General features: G+C 51.5%; 1 protein-coding gene and 1 pseudogene across 2 annotated transcripts; one reads left to right on the top strand and one right to left on the bottom strand.

Moving 5' to 3' along the window:
* The first annotated feature begins 5,852 nt into the window (after window positions 1-5,852).
* On the top strand, window positions 5,853-6,520 carry LOC117979139 (keratinocyte-associated protein 2-like; annotated as a pseudogene).
* An 8,092-nt stretch (window positions 6,521-14,612) lies between these two features.
* Window positions 14,613-19,109, bottom strand: SIX2 (SIX homeobox 2). Of its 2 annotated transcripts, none has more exons than XM_003822654.5 (2): window positions 18,011-19,109; window positions 14,613-15,921 (listed from the first exon to the last, which is right to left on the bottom strand). In XM_003822654.5, exons 1-2 carry the CDS (start codon window positions 18,568-18,570, stop codon window positions 15,606-15,608), a joined length of 876 nt encoding a protein of 291 aa, XP_003822702.1. In that variant the 5' UTR covers window positions 18,571-19,109; the 3' UTR covers window positions 14,613-15,605. The 2 variants fall into 2 exon arrangements, with proteins under 2 accessions (XP_003822702.1, XP_034808946.1); XM_034953055.2 differs by having other exon boundaries at window positions 14,664-15,921; window positions 18,005-19,109.
* Between the last annotated feature and the right edge of the window lie 1,962 nt (window positions 19,110-21,071).

Genomic DNA, 21,071 nt, shown 5'->3' with positions numbered 1-21,071 from the left:
GTCGTGGCTACTTAGAAGGCTGAGATGGCAGGACCGTTCAAGCCCTGGAGATGGAAGCTGCAGTGATCTGTGCTGGTGCCACTGCGCTCCAGCCCAGGCAAGACTCTGTCTCAATAAAACAGAAACAAAAACAAAAAACAAAACAAAGATAGCGTTTATTGCTGGGCCAGTGTCAAGCCCTGAACTGGCCCTTGGAGCTACCATGATAGTGTTAATCAGCAAAAGAAAGTATAGAGGGATGTGGCCAGGGTTCTGTGGGCCAAGACCCTATGCCACCAAGAGATTCTACCTCTCATGTTGACTTCTATATTTCATGGTGCAAAAGAAGATGACATTGCTTTGCAACTTCTCTGAGGTATGGGAATGTGGCACCTCCCATTCTAGGAAAACTGTGAGTTGATTATGGATAAATCCAGGTATCCCTGAGCTTCCTGACTCCTCACTTTGACTCCTCCTATATCTTCCTTTCCTTCTTACCTTATATTCCTCTTGATTCCTCTTCTGTCTTCTTTTTCCTGTAAGCTTTTTCTTTTCTCTTTTCCTTTTTTTGTCCAGTCTCTTCATTTCTCTTCATTCTGTTTTTTCCTTCTCTGTCTTCATGTTCTCTTCTCTCCATCTCCTTTTTTCTTTCTTCTGATATCTCACAGATGTCTGACTAAATTATCTCTTCTATATAGATTTGAGCTTGATTTGAAAAATGATTATAGAGGGTGGAGGAAGGAGGAGTCAACAATACCTGTGGAGCCAGGACAACCAGCCACCTGGGTAGGTTCAGGAAAGTCACTTCATCTCTCTGAATCTTAGCTTTCTCAACTGAAAAATTGAGAGGTGGATTATATGTTTTTTTTTTCCCCAGGGCCCTTGTACTGCCCTTTAGGACATCTGGAAAAGGAGGCTAGGGGCCAGTCCCTCTGAATCTAGCCCTGGGTTTGTTTTTATTTGGGGTGAGTGGGGGCAAAAGTGGCATCTCTAATGGTGGGGGTGAAGATTAGTGACTGCTAATTGGCAGTTCAGGACAATGACCAAACTGAGGACCATGGCCTTTTCCCATCCTGGTAGGAGAGTCATGGTTTTGTAAAATAGTATTCAGTGTAAACTGGAGGCTCATTTCGTAGCACTTGAGAATATTGTCAGACAACAAAACTCACTTTATCTGGGAATGTCTAATTTCTCCTTCATTTCTGAAGGATGGTTTTGTCAGATGTAGAATCTCAGTTGAGAAGTGTTTATTTTTCTTTTTTTCAGCACTTTGAATATGTCATCCTACTGTCTTTTGGCTTCCACGGTTTCTGATCAGAAATCAGCTGTTAATCTGATTGAGGGTCCCTTGTACATGATGAGTTGCTTCTTTGTTGATGTTTTCAAGATTCTCTCTTTATCTTGCAACACTTTGATTATAATGTGTATCATCATGGATCTCTTTGAGGTTTTCCTGCCTGGAATTCATTGAGTTTCTTGGATATGTACATTTATGCTTTTCATCAAATTTGGGAAGTTTTTGTTCATTATTTTATCAAATGTTCTTTTCTGTCTGTCCCTTTCTTTCTCTTCTCTCCTTCTGGGACTATCATTATGCTTATGTTGGTATGCTTGATGATGTCCCACAGATCTCATAAGTTCTGTTCATTTTTCTTCATTCTTTTTTCTTTCTGTTGCTTAGACTAAATAATCTCAACTGACCTATCTTCAAGTTTGCTCATTCCTTTGTCTGCCAGATAAAATCTTCTGCTGTATTCCTCTAGTAAAATTTTTCAGTTACTGTACTTTTCAACTCCAGAATTTCGATTTGGTTCCTTTTTATAGTTTCTATTTCTTTATTGCTATTTTCTATTTTGGTGATACATCATTCTCATGCTTTCCTTTAGTTCTTCTTTTAAACATTTTTTATTTATTCATTTGTTTATTTTTATAGAGATGAGGCCTCACTATGTTGCCCAGACTGGTCTCAAACTCCTGGGTTCAAGCAATGCTTCCAAAGTGCTGGGATTACAGGCATGAGCCACTGTCCCTGGCCTCCTTTAGTTCTTTAAACAGAGTTTCCTATAGTTCTTTGAACTGATCTCAAAGTCCTTATCTAGTAAGTCCAATGTATGGGCTTCTTCAGGGTCAGTTTCTATTGATTCCATTTTTTTCTGCATGTGGGAAATTTTTCTTATTTCTTTGCATGCCTCGTAATCTTTTATTAAAGCTGTATATTTTCAATATTATGTGGCAACTCTGGAAATCAGATATTACCCTGTCTCTAGCATTTGCTACTATTGCTGTTTGCTTAGTGACTTTTCTAAACTAATTTAGTAAATTCTGTATTCTTTTTCATATGTGGCCACTGAAATCTCTGTTCCATTAGCTTAGTAGTCAGCTACTTAGACAGAGATTTCCTTAAACACTTGGAACAATGGCAACAACAAAAACACCCGGTCTTTGCAGAAGGAGTAAGTGTGTATGTTGGGCATGTCTTCAACACTCAGCTAGGAATTTTACAACACTGCTTTACATTCTGCTTGTGCACAGCCTCAAGGTCAACCAGAGATAAGAACCCTATTAGAGCCTCCTCAGGTCTTACCTGGGCACACACACAACCTTGGGTATGCACATGGCCTTCTAGATTCCCAAGAATATATTGAATCTTTACAAAGCTCTTATTTCTCAAAGCATCTCACTCCCCAGCCTTTCCTCCCAAGCTTTTGGGTTAGCCTATTGTGTGCCCAACCATTATCCATTGCCTTAGGCAGCAGAAGCTAAAACATTTGCCTATAACTGTTATTGATAAATGCCTTTTGGTAGTGACTTTGGCATAAGACAACTTTTAGTCAGGCTGGCAAGATAAAGTCAAATCTTTTCAACAGGACTTCTGGGAGCCACCACCATCAACTAAGGATAATTTGTAAATGAGGTCCATCTGCTCCCTCCTGTATTAGTTCTGATGTGGGCTATTACTTTCAAGACTACTGCTGAGATGGTGAGCGTGGGATGCAACTAGGGGTAAGTCAAAATGTCACAAAGCTCTTTGTTCTTACTGAGATTCAGCTGGCTTCTTGAATAAGTGCTCCCTGGATTGCTGCAAGCTTTTATCTAGTTTCCAGAGTTTTAGAAAGGTTGATTTTGACAGTTTTTGCTAATTAAAAAAATTGCCTTTATGGAAGTGTGGGCTTTTGGAATTCCTTATTCTGCCATTTTCACTGCCATTAAACTGGAGGGTTTTCCCCAAGAAACTCATTTTAAAATCCCAGCACAGCAGTTCAAAGACAGTAGGTTTAACTAATTATCTTCCAACCCAGTACTTAGTGTGTTAGTGTGAGTACTGCTCTACTTTATGTGACTTCTAAAGGACCAATGCTTTTATCCATGTGATCATTCTGAAGGTCTTTCTTCCAAAGATTTTAGGTTGCTTTCCGTGCTGATCATATTTCCTCTGTCACATCTATGAAATAAGAGGCTATGGACAGTCCTCTTTCCCATTATTATCACGGAACTGAAGTTCACAGAGTTTGCTGACTTGCTCAAGGTTTCACAGGAAGGTGAAGATGGAGGTAAAATTCCAGTCCTCCTGATTCCCCATCTAGTGCTGTCTCCGTGAGATAAAGATGGGAGATGTGTGCAGGTTGCTCTGTGTGAGTAAATCAGAATTTCATCTTTTCCATTAGCCTTAAGTGTTGGCCTCAGTTGATCTCTCCCTATACCCACTTCCTCTTTACCCCACCCCCCCATTTCCATCGATCATGAAGAAAAGAATTCCTTGGACTCTTTGACAGGCTGCTACCCTCTCTGGCTTTCAGGGAAAGAACATTCTTATTGAAAGCATTGATTCCAGAAGAGTTTACTCTTTTAGAGTTCTCTGCTGCCTGCTGTGGTCTATCCCAGAGAATCACACATGTTAGAGTTGGAAAGGATGCCTTTCCACTTTATAAATGAGGACACAGATCCAGTCATCTATCTACATTGGAGATTCTCTGCCTAGAATGCACATCACATTTATCTAGTTTCTTAATTTGGCTGTTGTGCTCCAGGGGCAGATAAAGCACAGTGTGAATGGTGCCTATTGGGGTTGGTGATACTCTGGAATTGAATTAGACTAAATTACTGTAGGAAATAGATCCCAAAACATGTTGGCTCAAACACAAAAGCAGTTTATCTCTTCCTTTTTCTGGGACAGCTATCCCAGTTTGCAGGAGGGAAGTTACTCAGTGCTCCACTCCATGTAGTAATTTAGGGACCCAGGCTAACGATAGCGCTGCCATTTTCAAAGCATGACTTCCAAGGTGACTCTGGTTTTTGCCATTCAACAAGGAAATGGAAATGGAAAAACAGCATGGGGAAGCACAGGTGGGAGATCTTATGGGCTGGGTCTTGAAGTGGCTCACAATGTGTCCACTCACATTTCTTTAGAAAAAACATGGTCTTAGGGCCACACTTAACAGCAAAATAGGCTGGGAAAGGTCATGTAGTTGGTCAGCCATATGCCAGGCTATAGTTGTTTCCAATGAAGATGGAAAAATGATGTTTATATCCTCATATCTGGTACTGAGCAGACAGGTACTTAGAAAATATTAAGTTATGGGATAGATGAACAAGGGAAATGTTGAATAAATGAATGAAGGAGTGGGGTGATTCTTCCTTGGTTGTACAGCTAGTTACAGAAATTTTTCTGCAGACTTTACTATTTTTATTAGCAGTGAAAAAGGTTACAGATCCCCCCAATATTTCTCCACATTTGCAGAAAACATTGTCACATGAACGCATGGGAAAATAACAATTGTCCCACTCTAAGGAAATTCAGTGGATAGAATTCTGAAACTACATTATATATATTTGGAGATATTCTTATTGATGTGATTTTAAACTTTACAAATGAATTAGCCACGGGTTATTGTTAACAAATTGATGTAGTGCTGTTTTTTAAGCAACTTTTTAAAATATACAATTTGCTATTGTTTTTGTGTTTGTGTTATTGGTTTTATAGAAACTCAGAACAACAATAAAGGTCCTTGGAGATAAACAAGTTCAATTCCCAATGAGTTCAGATACAATGTTCTTTCCTTCTTCAGCAATAGGATTTTAGCTGTATTAATACATGGTTGTCCCAAATAAAGCCCATATTTCACAGTCTTCCTATAAGTGCAGTGTGATCCTGAGGCTAGGTTCTGGACAATGGGATGTTGTGTAGCAGCTTCTAGGAATATTACTTAAGAGACAGAATGCATGTGACTTTACCTTTTTCTTCAGTCTTCCTGGTGTCATCTTGGGACATGAGATTGAGATTATATACAGTGGAGCAACTAAGTAGGAGGAGCTTGACTTTGCACCAAACCTAGACTGCCTACCTAGACTTTAATGTGTGGGAGAAATAATCTTCTATTTTGCTTGAGACCTCTCATTTGGCTTTTTAAAAAAATTACTTCCAGCTGCAACTTGCCCAAATTATTACTCTATGCAACAATGAGGAAATGAAATGACTTGTGGTCGCTTGTAGGAATTGGATCTCATGCAGTACCTCTACGTGCATTCCTCACTACAGAAAAAACAAGATAAGAAAAAAAAACCCACCCCAAAACAAAACAAACAAAATACAATCCCCAAAACACTATGCAAACACCATGATAGTAAAAACAGCAACACTAATAACTACACATGCATAGAAAAAGGAAATTTACAGAGCACTGTTGCTTCTGTTCTAAAATCACTGAGAACTGACTAACATTTCATACACACTCAGTAAATCCTTTTCCTGGGATTTTTTTCCCCTGGCCACACAGGTAGCTCCATTTTCCAGCTTCCCTTGCAGTTGGTTGGTCATGTGACAAAGCTCCAGCCAATTGAATAAGAGTAAAAGTGCCGTTTCCTTGGTCAGAGGCGCCAATTTGACTCACAGGCAGGGCATGATGGTGGTGGGTACAGACACCTCACTGGCGATCTCCTCCCTCCTGTCCCTGCTGCTCTTCACTGGGATGCAGATGTAGATCCATCAGCTGGCCTCCACCTAGTGGCTTACCATCCACGGTGGCCTGCATGGCTCAGGTCTCTTCGTGCTCTCCCTCACTGCCTTCAAGATTCTGGAGAATCTTGTGTTTGGCAAAGGATCCCAAGCAAATACCTTCCCTGAGATTCTCCTGTGCCTCCTGTTGGCTCTCTTTGCATCTGGCCTCATCCACCGAGTCTGTGTCACCACCTGCTTCATCTTCTCCGTGATTGGTCTGTGCTACATCAACAAGATCTCCACTCTGTATCAGGCAGCAGCTGCAGTCCTCACAGGACCTTGGCTCTTGCCAAGGTCACAGGCAAGAGCAAGAAGAGAAATTGACCTTGAATGTTCAATAAAGTTGATTCTTTGTTTAAAAAAAAAAAAAGAGTAAAAGTGTACCACTTCTAAACCGGCCCCCACCTCACACCTCCCATGCCTGTCCTCCACACTCGTTACTTATCCAGCAACTAAGTGCAAAGGATTCTAAGGTCCTAGGTGAGGATGGAACCATTTGATAAAAGAGCCTGGGTCCTTGAATCTCCCTGTGGGAAACCACCTGCTCACCGGAAGCGCTCCTATTGAACTTTTGGGTAGGTGAAAAATAAGCTTATGTTTTGGAATTTATTTGTTACAGTGACACCTTATGTAGTCTTTTTTCCTGTCCTTTACCTCAACTCCATCTGGGTTGGAAGCTGACCTGTGTTGGGCAGATTTTGAGTTTGAGGTAGGTTTTTGTTGACATGCTACCAGGTATGGTGGGATTTTAGTCTTTCCTGGTCTCTGGCTTGGTGCCCAACACATCTTAGTTGTCTCTAGGTGATGTGGTGCTACACGTTTGTGCCTTCCTTGGCTCCTTCCTGGTCTCTAGGGAGGAAGGTGCTGCTGGCTGACGCCTGCCTGACTCCAAGTTTGCGTCTTGGCTCCAGATATCCTGGACTCTCACCTCCATCACCCTTTGTCATCACTCTTGTCTTCACTCATTCCTTGCCCCTAATTCCCTTCCCATTTCTTGCCATTGAATAGTATTCGCCTTCAGGGCACTTGATTTACCTACTCCTTTAAGGTATAATAAATAAATTATAAAGTGATTCTCAGCCGGGCACTGTGGCTCACGCCTGTTATCCCAGCACTTTGGGAGGTGGAGATGGGCGGATCACCTGAGGTCACGAGTTCGAGACCAGCCTGGCCAACATGGTGAAATCCCGTCTCTACTAAAAACATAAAAATTACTTGAGCATCGTGGTGCATGCCTGTAATCCCAGCTACTCAGGGGGCTGAGGCAGGAGAATCGTTTGAACCCGGGAGGTGGTGGAGGTTGCAGTGAGCCGAGATCGCACCACTGCACTCCAGCCTGGGCGACAGAGTGAGACTCCGTCTTAAAAAACAAAAAAAAAAAAACCAAAAAAAAAAGTGATTCTTGACGTCTACACTTAAGGCTCCAGACCAACATCAGGGTCTAACCAGGGTCTAGGCTTTCAGATTAAACAAAAGCCTTGAGTCCCTTCTCATTTTCTCCAGTTACAAAATCTGCAGCTCTTTGGGCATCAACTACAAAACCTTGACCTTCTAAGAAAATCTCTGGCTCCAAGCTCATTGGCTGAAAGCTTTAACTGACAGGTCTCGAGTCCAGTGACAGAACAAAGCTCTGGTTCTCAGTTCTATCCACTTCCCCAGGCTTCTCTTGTATGGAAGTGGCCTCAGGCATTCCTTTTAGTTATTTCAGAGGCAGATTGTTCTGATTTTGAGATACTTTTACTTTAAGTCTCTGTGGCATCATCTAGACCTCCATGATGGCTGCCATCTCTCCACATCCTTCCCCCAATCCCAGAAGAGCAATCTTTATTCTTTGGGCTGGTTTGGTATCTGCTCTTTCCCCAAAACTTAACAAGTCACCTCAAAAGTAGAGTGTAGAAGAAAGAGCCTCCATTAGCTCTGGGACCTCAGGAGAGCCACACATAACATCTTGAGCCTCAGTTTCTCATCTGCCAAACATGGACCAGAATTACTTTCCTGCCTACCTATATAATTGTGAATATTAAGCAATGAGAATTTTGTGAAACCATTGAAATTCTGCAAAGTACCACATAAAGAATGCTAGGAACTATTCATATTACTTTGCTTTTTGAAACGATTCAGCTTCACCTTCTCTGCTTTTCTAATTCCCTCTGGCCACCTTCCCCACCCCATCAGTGCCAGGGCTCTTCCCTGGGAAGGAAATGGGAGGAGTACTCACACTTCTGGGTTTATCTCCTTAAGTTTAGCATCACCCTTAAGTTTAGCTCACTTCGCTAGGCTTGGATGGGTGACCTCCTTCATCAGTTCATGGTAGCTTTCCCGTGTCACCAAAAGCTTTGCCTCAGGACAATAGCCTATTTCATACACTTTATCTTAAAACTGATAGAATCATCTAGCTCTGGTGAAATCAGAGAGCTTGTACCACCAATATCTCCGCAGGTGGAGAAGGGGATGAGGGCTTCCAGTGGGGCCTGTGTGAGGCTGGGGGAGCAGAGATGGCCAGCTCCGTTCTGGTCTTTAGAGAGCAGGGTCTGGGTTCCCCCTCCCTCCCTGGCCTCCTTGCTCTGCAGTGGTAAACCAGAGTGACTGGAATGATGCTTTAATATACTGGCTCCCAGACAGAGAACTTTGCCCCCAACCCACCAGTGTGGGATTAATGGGGTAGGGTGGGGTGGGGAGAGGAGGACATCCCACAAGGACTAATGTCTCAGCCCTCAGGGTCCTTCTATCATCCTCAGTCTCATCTTCCTGAGCTGAGTGGCTGAGACCAGGTGGAGGTTGCAGAAGGAGGGGAAAGAGGGAGATAGCAGCAGGATGACCTTGGGGTTCCACGGTTCCATCTTTACTCTGGAATAGCCAGCACTGGTAGAAACCCCTTCTGGGCTGCTGGACCGTGAGTCATGTCTACACAGTAGAGAGCAAGTGAGGAAAGAGTAATTTTGTGAATTGTTGAGGATATAAACTCTTTCACAGGATTTAAGCTATTTAAGGTGATCACTGAGGCTGTGAGTTCTGTTACCACCCCTTGGTCTACGTTTCACATAGCCCCAGAGCTGCTGATCCCTGCCTTTTTCATGGCCAAAATTTTATTTCCTACAAGGACTAACTGAGGATTGAGTAGCACGGTGTTCTCTCCCCACACCTAAGAGCTGTCCAGATCCCCCCACCGACCCCGCACCGTGGGAGTCACCACACCCGCCCCTGCTATCCAGAGCTCCTGGACCATGTGGGGCTCCAATCTCAAGCACTGAGCTCACTCACAGGCAGTCGGCATCCTGGGAAGAAAGTGGCTGCAAACTCTGAGACTGAGTTCAAATGCTCGTCCTGCTGCTGTAATTAATGTGTAACTCCAGCAAGTTCCTGATCCTGGCACCTTCGTTTCTTATACTGGTAATAATAATTTCTTGGTATGGGCTCTGTGAGAATTAAACAGATACCAAGTGTCTAAAGTGCTCTATGCACATAGTATATGTTCAATAAATGGTAGTTATACGCCAGGTGCAGTGGCTCACCCTCATAATCCCAGCACTTTGGGAGGCTGAGGTGGGAGGATTATTTGAGCCCAGGAGTTCAAGACCAGGGTAGGCAATGTAAGGAGACCCCATCTCTAAAAAAACTAAAAAAATTAGCCAAGCATGGTCACGCGCCAGTAGTCCTAGCTACTGGGGAGACTGAGGCAGGGAGGATCATTTGAGCCCAGAAGTTCGAGTGAGCTATGATCGCACCACTGCGCCTGCACCCTGCGGCTGCTCTTACCCTCCTGCCCCACAGACCGGTTACTCTTTAGACGATCTCAGGTAGCTTAAGTCTGACTCTGGGGCTGGAGCAGCCGAGACAGCGCTCCCCCGCGGGACTACAGAATCCTGGGTGTCGGCCTGGGGGCCCTGGATTGGCAGTGGTGGAGTCTTCTGAGCCTAACAGCTACTAGGAATGACAGAGTTGCAGATGGCTTTGTCGCCCGCGGGGCGGCTCAAGCATCCTGGGTCCCAGGCCTCTGTCCTACGGCCAGGCCGCCGGCTCAACGGGCCGAAGGGAATCGGGCTGACCAGTCCTAAGGTCCCACGCTCACCTGACCTCAGGGCCCAGAGCCTCGCATTACCCCGAGCAGTGCGTTGGTTACTCTCCCTGGAAAGCCGCCCCCGCCGGGGCAAGTGGGAGTTGCTGCACTGCGGTCTTTGGAGGCCTAGGTCGCCCAGAGTAGGCGGAGCCCTGTATCCCTCCTGGAGCCGGCCTGCGGTGAGGTCGGTACCCGGTACTTAGGGAGGGAGGACGCGCTTGGTGCTCAGGGTAGGCTGGGCCGCTGCTAGCTCTTGATTTAGTCTCATGTCCGCCTTTGTGCCGGCCTCTCCGATTTGTGGGTCCTTCCAAGAAAGAGTCCTCTGGGGCAGCTAGGGTCGTCTCTTGGGTCTGGCGAGGCGGCAGGCCTTCTTCGGACCTATCCCCAGAGGTGTAACGGAGACTTTCTCCACTGCAGGGCGGCCTGGGGCGGGCATCTGCCAGGCGAGGGAGCTGCCCTGCCGCCGAGAGTGTGGGGAAACGGCGTGGAAGACACCCCATCGGAGGGCACCCAATCTGCCTCTGCACTCCGATTCCATCCTGCAACCCAGGAGAAACCATTTCCGAGTTCCAGCCGCAGAGGCACCCGCGGAGTTTCCAAAAGAGACTCCCGCGAGGTCGCTCGGAACCTTGACCCTGACACCTGGACGCGAGGTCTTTCAGGACCAGTCTCGGCTCCGTAGCCTGGTCCCCGACCGCCGCGACCAGGAGTTCCTTCTTCCCTTCCTGCTCACCAGCCGGCCGCCGGCAGCGGCTCCAGGAAGGAGCACCAACCCGCGCTGGGGGGGTGTTCAGGCGGCAGGAATGGAGAGGCTGATCCTCCTCTAGCCCCGGCGCATTCACTTAGGTGCGGGAGCCCTGAGGTTCAGCCTGACTTTCCCGACTCCGCCGGGCACTTGGTGGGCTCCTGGGCTTCTGGGCTCACCCTTACACCTGTGTACTAAAGGGCTGCTACCCTCCCGAGGTGTACGTCCGCCCCCTCGGCGCTCATCGGGGTGTTTTTTCACCCTCTCGCGGTGCACGCTTTTTCTCTCACGTCAGCTCACATCTTTCAGTACACAGCCACTGGGTCTCCCTGCCCCTCCAGCCTTTCCTAGGCAGCTTTGAGGGCCCAGACGACTGAAGTCTTACTGCTAGGATGGGAACACGTTGAAAAAGGAAGGGGCCCAGTCAAAAGTCCTCTCCTCTTCGGTTTTTCTTCAACTGTCCCTCACAAAAACATTTACTTCTGTTCCAGCGCCCTCGCGGATTTCGGCAGATGGGCCCTAGAGGGTTGTGGAGGCCAAATTCCCAGGATGCTGGTCCTGCCTTTTTCATTGGCCAAAACTGTATTTCCTACAACGACTAAAGATAACCAAGAACTGAGTAGACCCTGTTCTCTCACCAGATCTCCCTGGCTCTGTTTAACTTTTCGTGGTGCAATGCGATGGCACCACCAGTTCCCCAGGCAGGCACCACTCCCTCAAGATACCATTTGGGGTAGGGATTTGAGTCCTGGAGAGGGTCAGCGGGGCGCCAGGGTGGGGGTGGGAAGGAGACTGACAGGGACACACAGCGAGCTCCGCATACTCTCCTCTGCCCCCTGTAGCCCGGGGCTTTAATGACCCCAAGCAGATTTCCTGTCTCTGGTCTAGCCAGCTGCCCCTAGGGCTGGATTTTATTTCTTCACGGGGTTTCACCCTAAAGGGCCCCCTGGTCATGGGACCTGGTTGGGAACAAATGAAGGGTGTCTTGTAGCAAATGCTTTCAGGGGAGCAGAAAAGAAGATTGGGCACTTCCAGTCACTTGGTTACTTTAGGTGGCTGGAGCAAAACTGGTGACTTTCATGACTGCTACAGGGTGAGGGGGGTGGAGGGTGGCAGAGAGGTGACAAGCCACTGGGAATCCTATTCAGTGGGGATGCCGACAGGGAGTGGCTGTAATCAACTGAGCAACATCTGTGTGAATGTTATTCGCAGGTCAGGACAGCAGCTCGGTCTTCCCAGGTGAGGAACTGAGGACTGGCCTGTATAGATTTGTGCAGTAGGTGAGTAGCTTCCAAATTTATTTTCAGAACTTCCACGTAGTACCCGCCTCTCCGTTTAAATATTTTTTAAAATTTTATTTATTTAAATATTTTCTTGGTTGGCTTTCCAAGAGGGAGGAAAAGAGGGGAGTTGCAACAAGTAGTGCCCCTATTCTGGGATTCATTTTCCAGAGTAAAGCCTGGGACTGGCACCCTGACCCCTACCGGCAGGTGAAAACTCCAGGCAAACTCCTGAGATCCCACCTGGGCTGGCTGAGAGAGTGCCTGGGGTGCATCCCTCAGCAGCTGCCACCTGGGCCCTGGGACCATCTCTTTCTCTGGCATCAAGTAGCCAGGTGTCAAGGCCTTCCCAGCAATCCATGCTGCATGGCTGGGTCTTGTTCTAGCAGGTCGATGGGCAGGGACTGGTTGCTTAGCCAGGGCACCAGTGTGTGGCTGTGGGTTTGTGTGCTTCTGTGGAGAAGCATGATGTGTATGTGTGTGTGTGTGGGCACAGGCATGAGGAAGGGTTCATTTGTGCAGGTATCTCCCATGTATATCAGTGTGGGAGAGTGCCTGAGGATGTGTTTGTGTGTCTGAAAATGGGCGGAGGGTCTGTTGTGCTAATGTGTGCAGGGGTGAACATGTGTGTGACAGTCTGTGTGTTTCCCTGAGTGGTGGCTGCGTGAGAGGGTGAGGGGATTTGGTGTTGTCTACCATGCCTGGCACATAGCAGGCTCTTAATAATCTTGAATCTAATTAATGTTAAATGTGTATGTTCCCATCCTTGTGGAAGTTGGTATAGAGCCTGTTTTCCTGTGAGTGTGAGACTGGAAAATGGGGGACGGGCAGGGGCGAGACAGGATACAGAGGCTACTGTTTTCTTCCTCCCTAGAAGTAAGTACATAGAAGAGTGGGCTCTGGCACCTCACGGGACATCACCAAGTCCTGTGTGGCTGGCTAGGCTGTCCCAAGGTGGCTTCAGGCATCACTTGAGTCTTTTGAGACCTTCAGGCAGTAGCCTGCCATTCACCCTGTCAGTCAGCAGAAGTTGGGCCCACACAGGCCATAGAAACACAGACCAGTTCCCGGGAGGACCTGAGCTGTCCCTGAGAGCAGAGCTTCCAGGAGAGGCCGCAGGAACTGCCTTGACCGGAATTCCTCTTGGGGTGCAAAGGTGGAGGGACGCATGGTGCGACCCCAGGCAGAGGACTGCAGCCACTCCGTGCAGTCCCAGCCTCTGGGGTAGCCCCTTGACCTCCAGGCCTGCCCAGATCCCAGGCCGAGGTCCAGGCTCCAGCGCCAAATTAGCTGGCTTAGCAGCCTGCAGCTGCTCTAATCTCAACTAGGAAGGAATCCTTGCTGCTTAGAAAGTCCAAGCGAAAGGGTATTCTGATTTTATCCCGGTTTTACCAGAAAACGCTGAAAGGAAAAGCCCCGAGAGGACACAGTGCTCTAGGAACTCGGGGCGCCACGAGCGCCTCATCCCCTCCCTTCCGCCCAGCCGCGGTGCCCTGGTCGCTGAGGGACGCGGTCAGTACCTACCGCCACTGCGACCCGAGAAGGGAAAGCCTCAACTTCTTCCTCTCGGAGTCCTGCCCACTACGGATCTGCCTGGACTGGTTCAGATGCGTCGTTTAAAGAGGGGGCTGGCACTCCAGAGAGGAGGGGGCGCTGCAGGTTAATTGATAGCCACGGAAGCACCTAGGCGCCCCATGCGCGGAGCCGGAGCCGCCAGCTCAGTCTGACCCCTGTCTTTTCTCTCCTCTTCCCTCTCCCACCCCTCACTCCGGGAAAGCGAGGGCCGAGGTAGGGGCAGATAGACCACCAGACAGGAGGAGAAGGACAGGAGTACAGATGGAGGGACCAGGACACAGAATGCAAAAAACTGGCAGGTGAGAAGAAGGGAGAAACAGAGAGGGAGAGAGAAAGGGAGAAACAGGAGAGCAGAGGCGGCCGCCGGCCCGGCCGCCCTGAGTCCGATTTCCCTCCTTCCCTGACCCTTCAGTTTCACTGCAAATCCACAGAAGCAGGTTTGCGAGCTCGAATACCTTTGCTCCACTGCCACACGCAGCACGGGGACTGCGCGTCTGGAGCTTAAGTCTGGGGGTCTGAGCCTGGGACCGGCAAATCCGCGCAGCGCATCGCGCCCAGTCTCGGAGACTGCAACCACCGCCAAGGAGTACGCGCGGCAGGAAACTTCTGCGGCCCAATTTCTTCCCCAGCTTTGGCATCTCCGAAGGCACGTACCCGCCCTCGGCACAAGCTTTCTCGTCTTCCACTTCGACCTCGAGGTGAAGAAAGAGGCTGGCAAGGGCTGTGCGCGTCGCTGGTGTGGGGAGGGCAGCAGGCTGCCCCTCCCCGCTTCTGCAGCGAGTTTTCCCAGCCAGGAAAAGGGAGGGGGGTGTTTCAGGAATTTCAGTGCCTTCACCTAGCGACTGACACACGTTGTGTGCATAGGAAGGCGTCTCGCTGTTTCGGGACTCACCAGAGAGCATCGCCAACCAGAACGGCCCACCCGGGGTGTCGAGTCTTGGTAGGGAAATCAGACACTGCTGCACTCCCGGCCCGCGGGCCTTGTGGCATATAACCATTTATATATTTATGATTTCTAATTTTATTATAAAATAAAAGCAGAAATATTTCCCGAAGAACATTCACATGAGGGCATTACGGGGAGACGGCAAGTCGGCGGCTCGGGGGGCGCGCTCAGCCGGGAGCGCTGTAGTCACAGTCCCGGGAGGAAGAGCGCGGTGTGGCGGGGCCTCGCCAAGAGAGAAGGAGGAGGGGCGTATGACGAGGCGGCGTTTAGGGGCTTCTGTGGCGCTGCCCTTTCTCTCTCACTTAAGTTACTAGACGAAAAGCTGACACCTGCAGCTCCCACTGACTCACATGGGCGAGGGAAAGGGCCTCAGGAGATGGCCTAGGTTCAAAGTCCCTGTCTTTTCTCTCCTCTTCCCTCTCCCATCCCCTACTCCGGTAAAACGAGGGCCAGAGGTAGGGGCAGATAGACCACCAGTCAGGAGGAGAAAGACAGGGGTACATACGGAGGGACCAGGACACAGAGTACAAGAGACTGGCAGGAGAGAAGAGAGGAGAAACAGAGAAGGAGAGAGAAAGGGAGAGACAGGAGGAGAGAATGAACGGTGGCAAGCTAGAAATCTAGAAGGAAAGCAATACAAGGAGAGGGAGAAAGACAGACAGAAAGCAGAAAAAAGAAAAGAGAAGGAAGGGAAAGGAAGAGGAAAGGGGGAAAAGGCAAGGCAAGAGAGGGTAAAAGGAAGAGACAGAGGGAGAGAGAGAATGACAGTGGTGTATAATTTATTCCCTTCTGTGGTTCAAGACTCAGTCTCCAGCCCCAAAAGGATCCTAAAAGTAACTTGTTGAAAATAAATCCCAAACAAGAACCAACATAGACAGCTATCTGCCCTACCCGGCTGTTCTACCCGCTCAGCCTGCGGGTCTTTCAGTACCTGGTGGGGCCGCAGGGGCGGGGCGCCCCTGGACACCGCCACTCTCAGGTCCCCAGTGTCAAGTCACAAAAGGCAAGCTCATCAAGGCAAACGGGTTCTAGGAGCCCAGGTCCACGAGGTTGGCTGACATGGGGTTGAGGATGGAGTCCTGCAGGCCATGGTGGTGTTGCAGTGGGTCCGCTCCACCTCCGCCTGGCACCGGCACTGGCACTGCGCTGGGGCCCGGAGGGTGGCCCAGGCTGTGCAGGGACGGCAGCCCAGGGGGCGGCGGGCTGAGGAGCAGTGCGGGGCTGGATGATGAGTGGTCTGGCGTCCCCGATGGAGTCTTCTCATCCTCCGAGCTGCCTAACACCGACTTGCCGCTGCCATTCAGCGGGTTGTGGCTGTTAGAATTGGAGTTCTCGTTGTTCTCCCTGCAAGTGCGGGAGCAAAGCAGCGGGGTCAGCAGGGACATCGAGACCACCTAGCGCCATCTCAGTCACAGTCAGAGCCAGCCACCAGCCTCTGGAGACAGATCCCGGGCTTGTGGCCTGCGGGTGTTTTCGGTTTCTACCATTTCCTCGACCTGGTCTGGGTTCTCCTTTCTGCCCGTTCTCTCCATCTCTCAACACCCAATTTCTCTTGCCCCTCTGCCCTTATCGTCCCCACCTCTCATGCTGTCAATCTCATCAATATCTTTGCTATATTTCCTCTTTCCCCCCTTCCCCAATATTTCTTTTCAGGAACAGAGGTGCAGGAGAACAGGGTTCCCTGAAGTTGTGGGGTGAGCAGGGAGGAAGAGACGATGCCTGGATTTTCAGATCACTCTAGGCTCCACAAGCCAGGTTTGCTGGGTAGATGTGGGGCTAGGAGGTTAAGGAACCCCGGATCCCAGGTCAAGGGATTTAGGGCCTCTCACAAGCCTTCATTTCCCTTTGCTTTTTCTGCCCGAGGGAGACCCCTGGCTGGGAGACAGGCTCCTGGGGCTAAGCGTCCTTTCCCTGTAGCTCCAAACTGGGCAGCCCTGTGAGGGCTCTCCTTGCTGGGCCTAGAGACAAGGGTCCAAGGATGGAGGACTCCCTTTCTGTGGTGGTACAGTGAAAACGTCAGCTGGGAGACCAGAAGCTTGGGGGATAAAGGGCAGCCCCTGGGAGAAGGCCGAGGCTTTTCCATTGTAACCAGCCACTCCGGGTATCTGCAGCTCTCATCTGGGGCCTGGTCTGAGAACCCAGGTTTTCAGGAGTCTGATCACATGCCGGTTTGGGTGGAGGGGGACCCAGCAGAGAGAACCCACCTCCTTCTATGCCTTTGACTGACAGCTCCTCCCCAGATTTGGATATTTAAAATCCTGGGTAGGATCTCTTGTCACCAGCTTCCGGAGGGTTTTTCTTTCTGCTTTCCTGGGAGGGAGCTTCCCACAGGGCTGGCAGCTGAGACCTCACCACTGTGGAAACTCCAACCTCAGGGTCTCAGATACCTGGAAGTATCTGAGCCTGCAGCACTCCCCCTAAGATGTTTCTGGTTCAGCACCCTCACCTCTGACCCTGATCGTTCAAACTCAGGGTGGAACACACCCCATATCACCAACCCCAGGTGTCCTGTTTTGCTCTTACCCCGGGCTGGATTCTGTTCCCATAATAAGTTTCTCTCCAGGTTTGAGGTCCTGAGGGGTTATAGGGCAGGCAGTGGCAAGGGCCTAATGATCAACCTTTAGGCTGGTTCAGGAAGTCCTGGTTTACCTGAGGACATCCAACTCCCAGCCCCTCTGTGCCTCTCAGCTCACCGCAGACATTCCGACCTACCCATCAGAGGTAGGGCCCAAGGAGAGAGGCATCAAGGGCCTGGAGTGCCAGGGAAGGGCGGCTATCTCTAGCAAGGCAGAAAACAGGGCATGCGTCTCTTCTCTCCCAGAACTGACACTTCCTCCCTTTCACCTCTGGATCCTTTCTAAGGAGATGAAGGACCCGCTCTCAACTCCATGTGACAACGAAAATTCATGGCCTGGCTTTTTCCCATCCAGGTCATTCTAGGGAAGTTCCAGCCCCAGTCCCGACCCCATCACACTTTGGCCTGGAGCTAAGGCTGGGGGGAAATGCCGGGAAGCACCACCAGCAAGAAATCTGCAAGCACCACCAGCAAGAAATCTGCAAATCCCCTTTCATCTGGGCTCAAACCCCTCTGTCCTGAGGATGACCAGACCTACTGTGCCTGCCTCACAGGGGATACAGGCCCACAGTCCTGCGCTGCCCCGAAGCTCTCTGCTTCTCCACCCTTTTCCTCTAGCGACCGAGTAGTTAGTTGACAACTTCCTGAATTGCTCTGCCCGCTTTAGACAAATCCCTGCTCGCCGGGTCTCCGGCATAGAAAGGCCTAAGCATCGTCCAAGTCAGGCCGGGCTGCAGCTGGGATGTGGCCGGGCCTGGGGGCCCAGTTTAGGCCTCTCCGGGGGACCGGCAGAAGCCCTGCGAACCCCTCCCTTGGGCCCCGGGGAGCTGGCGCCGAAGAAGGTCTACTTACTCGTACCTTTCCTTGGCCTCGGCCGCCCGGTCGCGCTGCCGCCGGTTCTTGAACCAGTTGCTGACCTGTGTGGTGGTGAGGCCCGTGGCCTCCGCCAGCTCACGCTTCTCGCGGGGTGAAGGGTAGGGGTTGTGCGCGTACCACTCGCGCAGCACGCTGCGACTCTTTTCCTTGAAGCAGTAGCTGGTCTCCTCGCCGTCCCAGATGGAGCGCGGCAGCGGGAATTTGCGGCGCACGCGGTATTTGCCCACGGCGCCCAGGGGTCGGCCGCGCAGCTTCTCCGCCTCGATGTAGTGTGCCTTGAGCCACAGCTGCTGCAGCTTGGCGTGGTTGTGCGGCGAGAACTGGTGGCTCTCCAGGATCTTGTAGAGCTCGCGGAAGTTGCCGCGGTGGAAGGCCACCACGGCCTTGGCCTTGAGCACGCTTTCATTCTTGTGAAGGTGCTCGCAGGCGGGCAGCGACCACAGGAAGCGGCCCAGCCGCTCGATGTTGCCGCCCTGCTGCAGCACCTCGCACACGCACGCCACTTGCTCCTGCGTGAAGCCGAAGGTGGGCAGCATGGACATGGTGCCGGCTGCGTCCCCGCCCGCCCGCGCGCGCCCTCACCGGGCCGCGCGGTCCCGCATGGGAGCTTCCCCGCCGGGCCGTGCGGGCCGAGACGCGGGCGGGGCTGGCCCCCTGGCCCGGCACTGGCCCCCGGTGAGCCCCGAGTCACTGCCGTACGTCCCCGCGCCGGCCGCGGGTCCCACGAAGCTCCGAACCCCAACGGCCCGCGCGCCTGGCCCAAGCCCTCGCCCAAGCCCGGGGGCCGCCCGGGGCGCCGCTCCGCATGCTCCGCGCCCGCCCGCCGTTCCCTCGCTCGCTTCTCACTCGTTCTCCCTCCCGTCTAGCTAGCTCTCAGCTTTCTTAATAATATTATTCTAAGCGGGCATGAGGCGCGGCGGCCCGCGCCCTGATTGGTCCGGTTATCTGACCCGGGGCCTGCCAGCGCCAGACAATAGTCGGAGTCAAATTATTCGCCATGGAGACGCTGTCAGTCACTGGTAACCCGAGCCTCGGCGGGCCGGGCGGCTCCCCCCGGCCGGCTCCGCTGACAGATCGCCCCGCTCCGCGCAGAACGGAGGGCGGCTCGACTGGAGCCTGGGGCGCTCTGAGAGCCTGGGAGGCGGAGAGGGGCCGGGTTGGGGCCGGCGGCGGCGGAGATTGACGGGGCGGATGCCCAAAGAGGGAGGGAGGAGGAGGACAGGAGAGCCGGGGGAGCGGGCGAAGACGAAAAGGGGTGGATCGAGGTGGGGAGAGAAGAGGAGAGAAGGGAAGGCGGAGACCGTTTAAGGGGGTGTCCAGGAGGAAGGGGAGGGAGAGGGGTGGAAGGAGCCTCCAGGGGAAGAAAGTTTGGGCAGCTTTGGCTAGGAGAGGGCTCTGCAGCCTCACCCAGACCCTACAGGGTTCCCCTTCTCCCCAGGTCACCACGTCCCTCCCAGGCTCTCTGTTCACCGGGCACATTCTACCCCGGCGCAGGCCAGTGGGATGGGAGAGTTTGGACGTGCTCGGGTGCCGCCCAAAGACTTGGCTTTTTCTGCTGACAGCGCCCCACCCCCATCCTAGAAACTCTGGACTTAGCGGTCCTCGAGGGAAAAGGGGAGGGAGTAGACGAAAGAAATGGGGAAGATTTGGCAGTGGCCGCAGGCGGACGCCGGAGAATCGACTTCCCGGAGGATCCCGCCTTTCCTCCCTCTCCTAGCCCCGCCGGCTGCCTGGCGGCCTGTACCGCCCCAACTCTGCGCTCTCTGCTCCTCGCCGGGCGGGGACTCAGACTTAACTCCACGGGTCCCACAGCCCGAGGAGCGCCAGGCAGTTCCGTGTGGCCGCTATGGAAGCTGACTCCGGCCGGCAGCTGCGACGCAGAACCCCGGACGGCGCAGACCCGCAGTCTGCCCACCGGGGCGGGGGAGAGGGGCGACGGCAGGGACTCTAGGACGGTGGTGGGGCTTCCCCGGTGGGTGGTCGGGGAGGAGAACCGAGGCAAGATTCCCAGTCCTCCCACTCCAGCCTGGGAACCGGCTCGCCGAGCTCCTGGATGAGGTGCTTTAAAAGGGGGTCCTGTTTTTTGCTTGTCAGGGTGCCAATGGAAACGTGGTGCTGGTCCTGTGGGAGAAGGGCTCGCACAAAGGTGGGAGAACTGAGGATGGGTGTGTTCTTGCTCTACGTTTTGAAAAGCCCAGGGCTTAGCTCCTTCCCGGACATGTCCTTTCCACTTCCTTCAGTTTCCTCCTCTTCCCCCCTCAGCTGCTGCAGGCCAGGAGCTCCTAGGGCCATACTCAGTGCCTGACCCAAGCCAGCACAAATCCTGGGCTCTGCCCTCAGCCAGTCTAGGGCTATGGAACCCGAGTCTAGGCCAGTTCCTTCTTTCCCACCCTTTAATGCTTTCTATGGAGTTTGTGCTAGGAGCACGGAATGGGAGTCTAGAACCCTGGGTTCAACTTTTGGCTTTGCTTGGTGTAAGGCATATATTTATTCCTTTGTGTTTATTTCCTTCTCTGCAAGATTTCAAAAATTTTCCCTCTGCTGCAGCATTCCGGAAGTCCTTTGGGAGTGTTGTAGGCATGAGAGAGTGGAACCCTGGGACTCCTCTTAAGACTTTAGCTTCCAGGGGCCTACTCTGGCATGTTGAATGAGGCCACAGGGCTGACAAAGTAGGTCCCAAGCCAGTGCAGGTGCAGAAAGGGGAAGCTTTCTGCAGAAATCCAGGTGGCATCTTTAGAGTCTGTATCTGTGGGCTGGGAGGAGGCCTGCTGTGTCCAGGCCACCCTATCCAGAGTCCTATGCACTGCTGCACAGGGGCTGCCCCAGAGTTGGATCTAAGGACTCTGGGAGACATGGAGAAGAATTTACCGCAGACTGTGATGAGGTTCAAAGCCCAATTTGCTGACCTCCAACAAAAGTGCAACATACTCTTTTCAGCACGTCTCCTTCAGCTACGTGGTTAAAAGGATTCAGCTGGCTGGCTGGTCCCAGCCCTGGCAATGGCCATCTTACATCTTAGCGTGCTTAGGCTGGGGCTGTAGAG

The sequence above is a fragment of the Pan paniscus genome, chromosome 12 (genome assembly GCF_029289425.2).
Source record: "Pan paniscus chromosome 12, NHGRI_mPanPan1-v2.0_pri, whole genome shotgun sequence".
NCBI lineage: Eukaryota > Metazoa > Chordata > Mammalia > Primates > Hominidae > Pan > Pan paniscus.
This window is presented reverse-complemented; position numbering and strand designations above follow the sequence as displayed.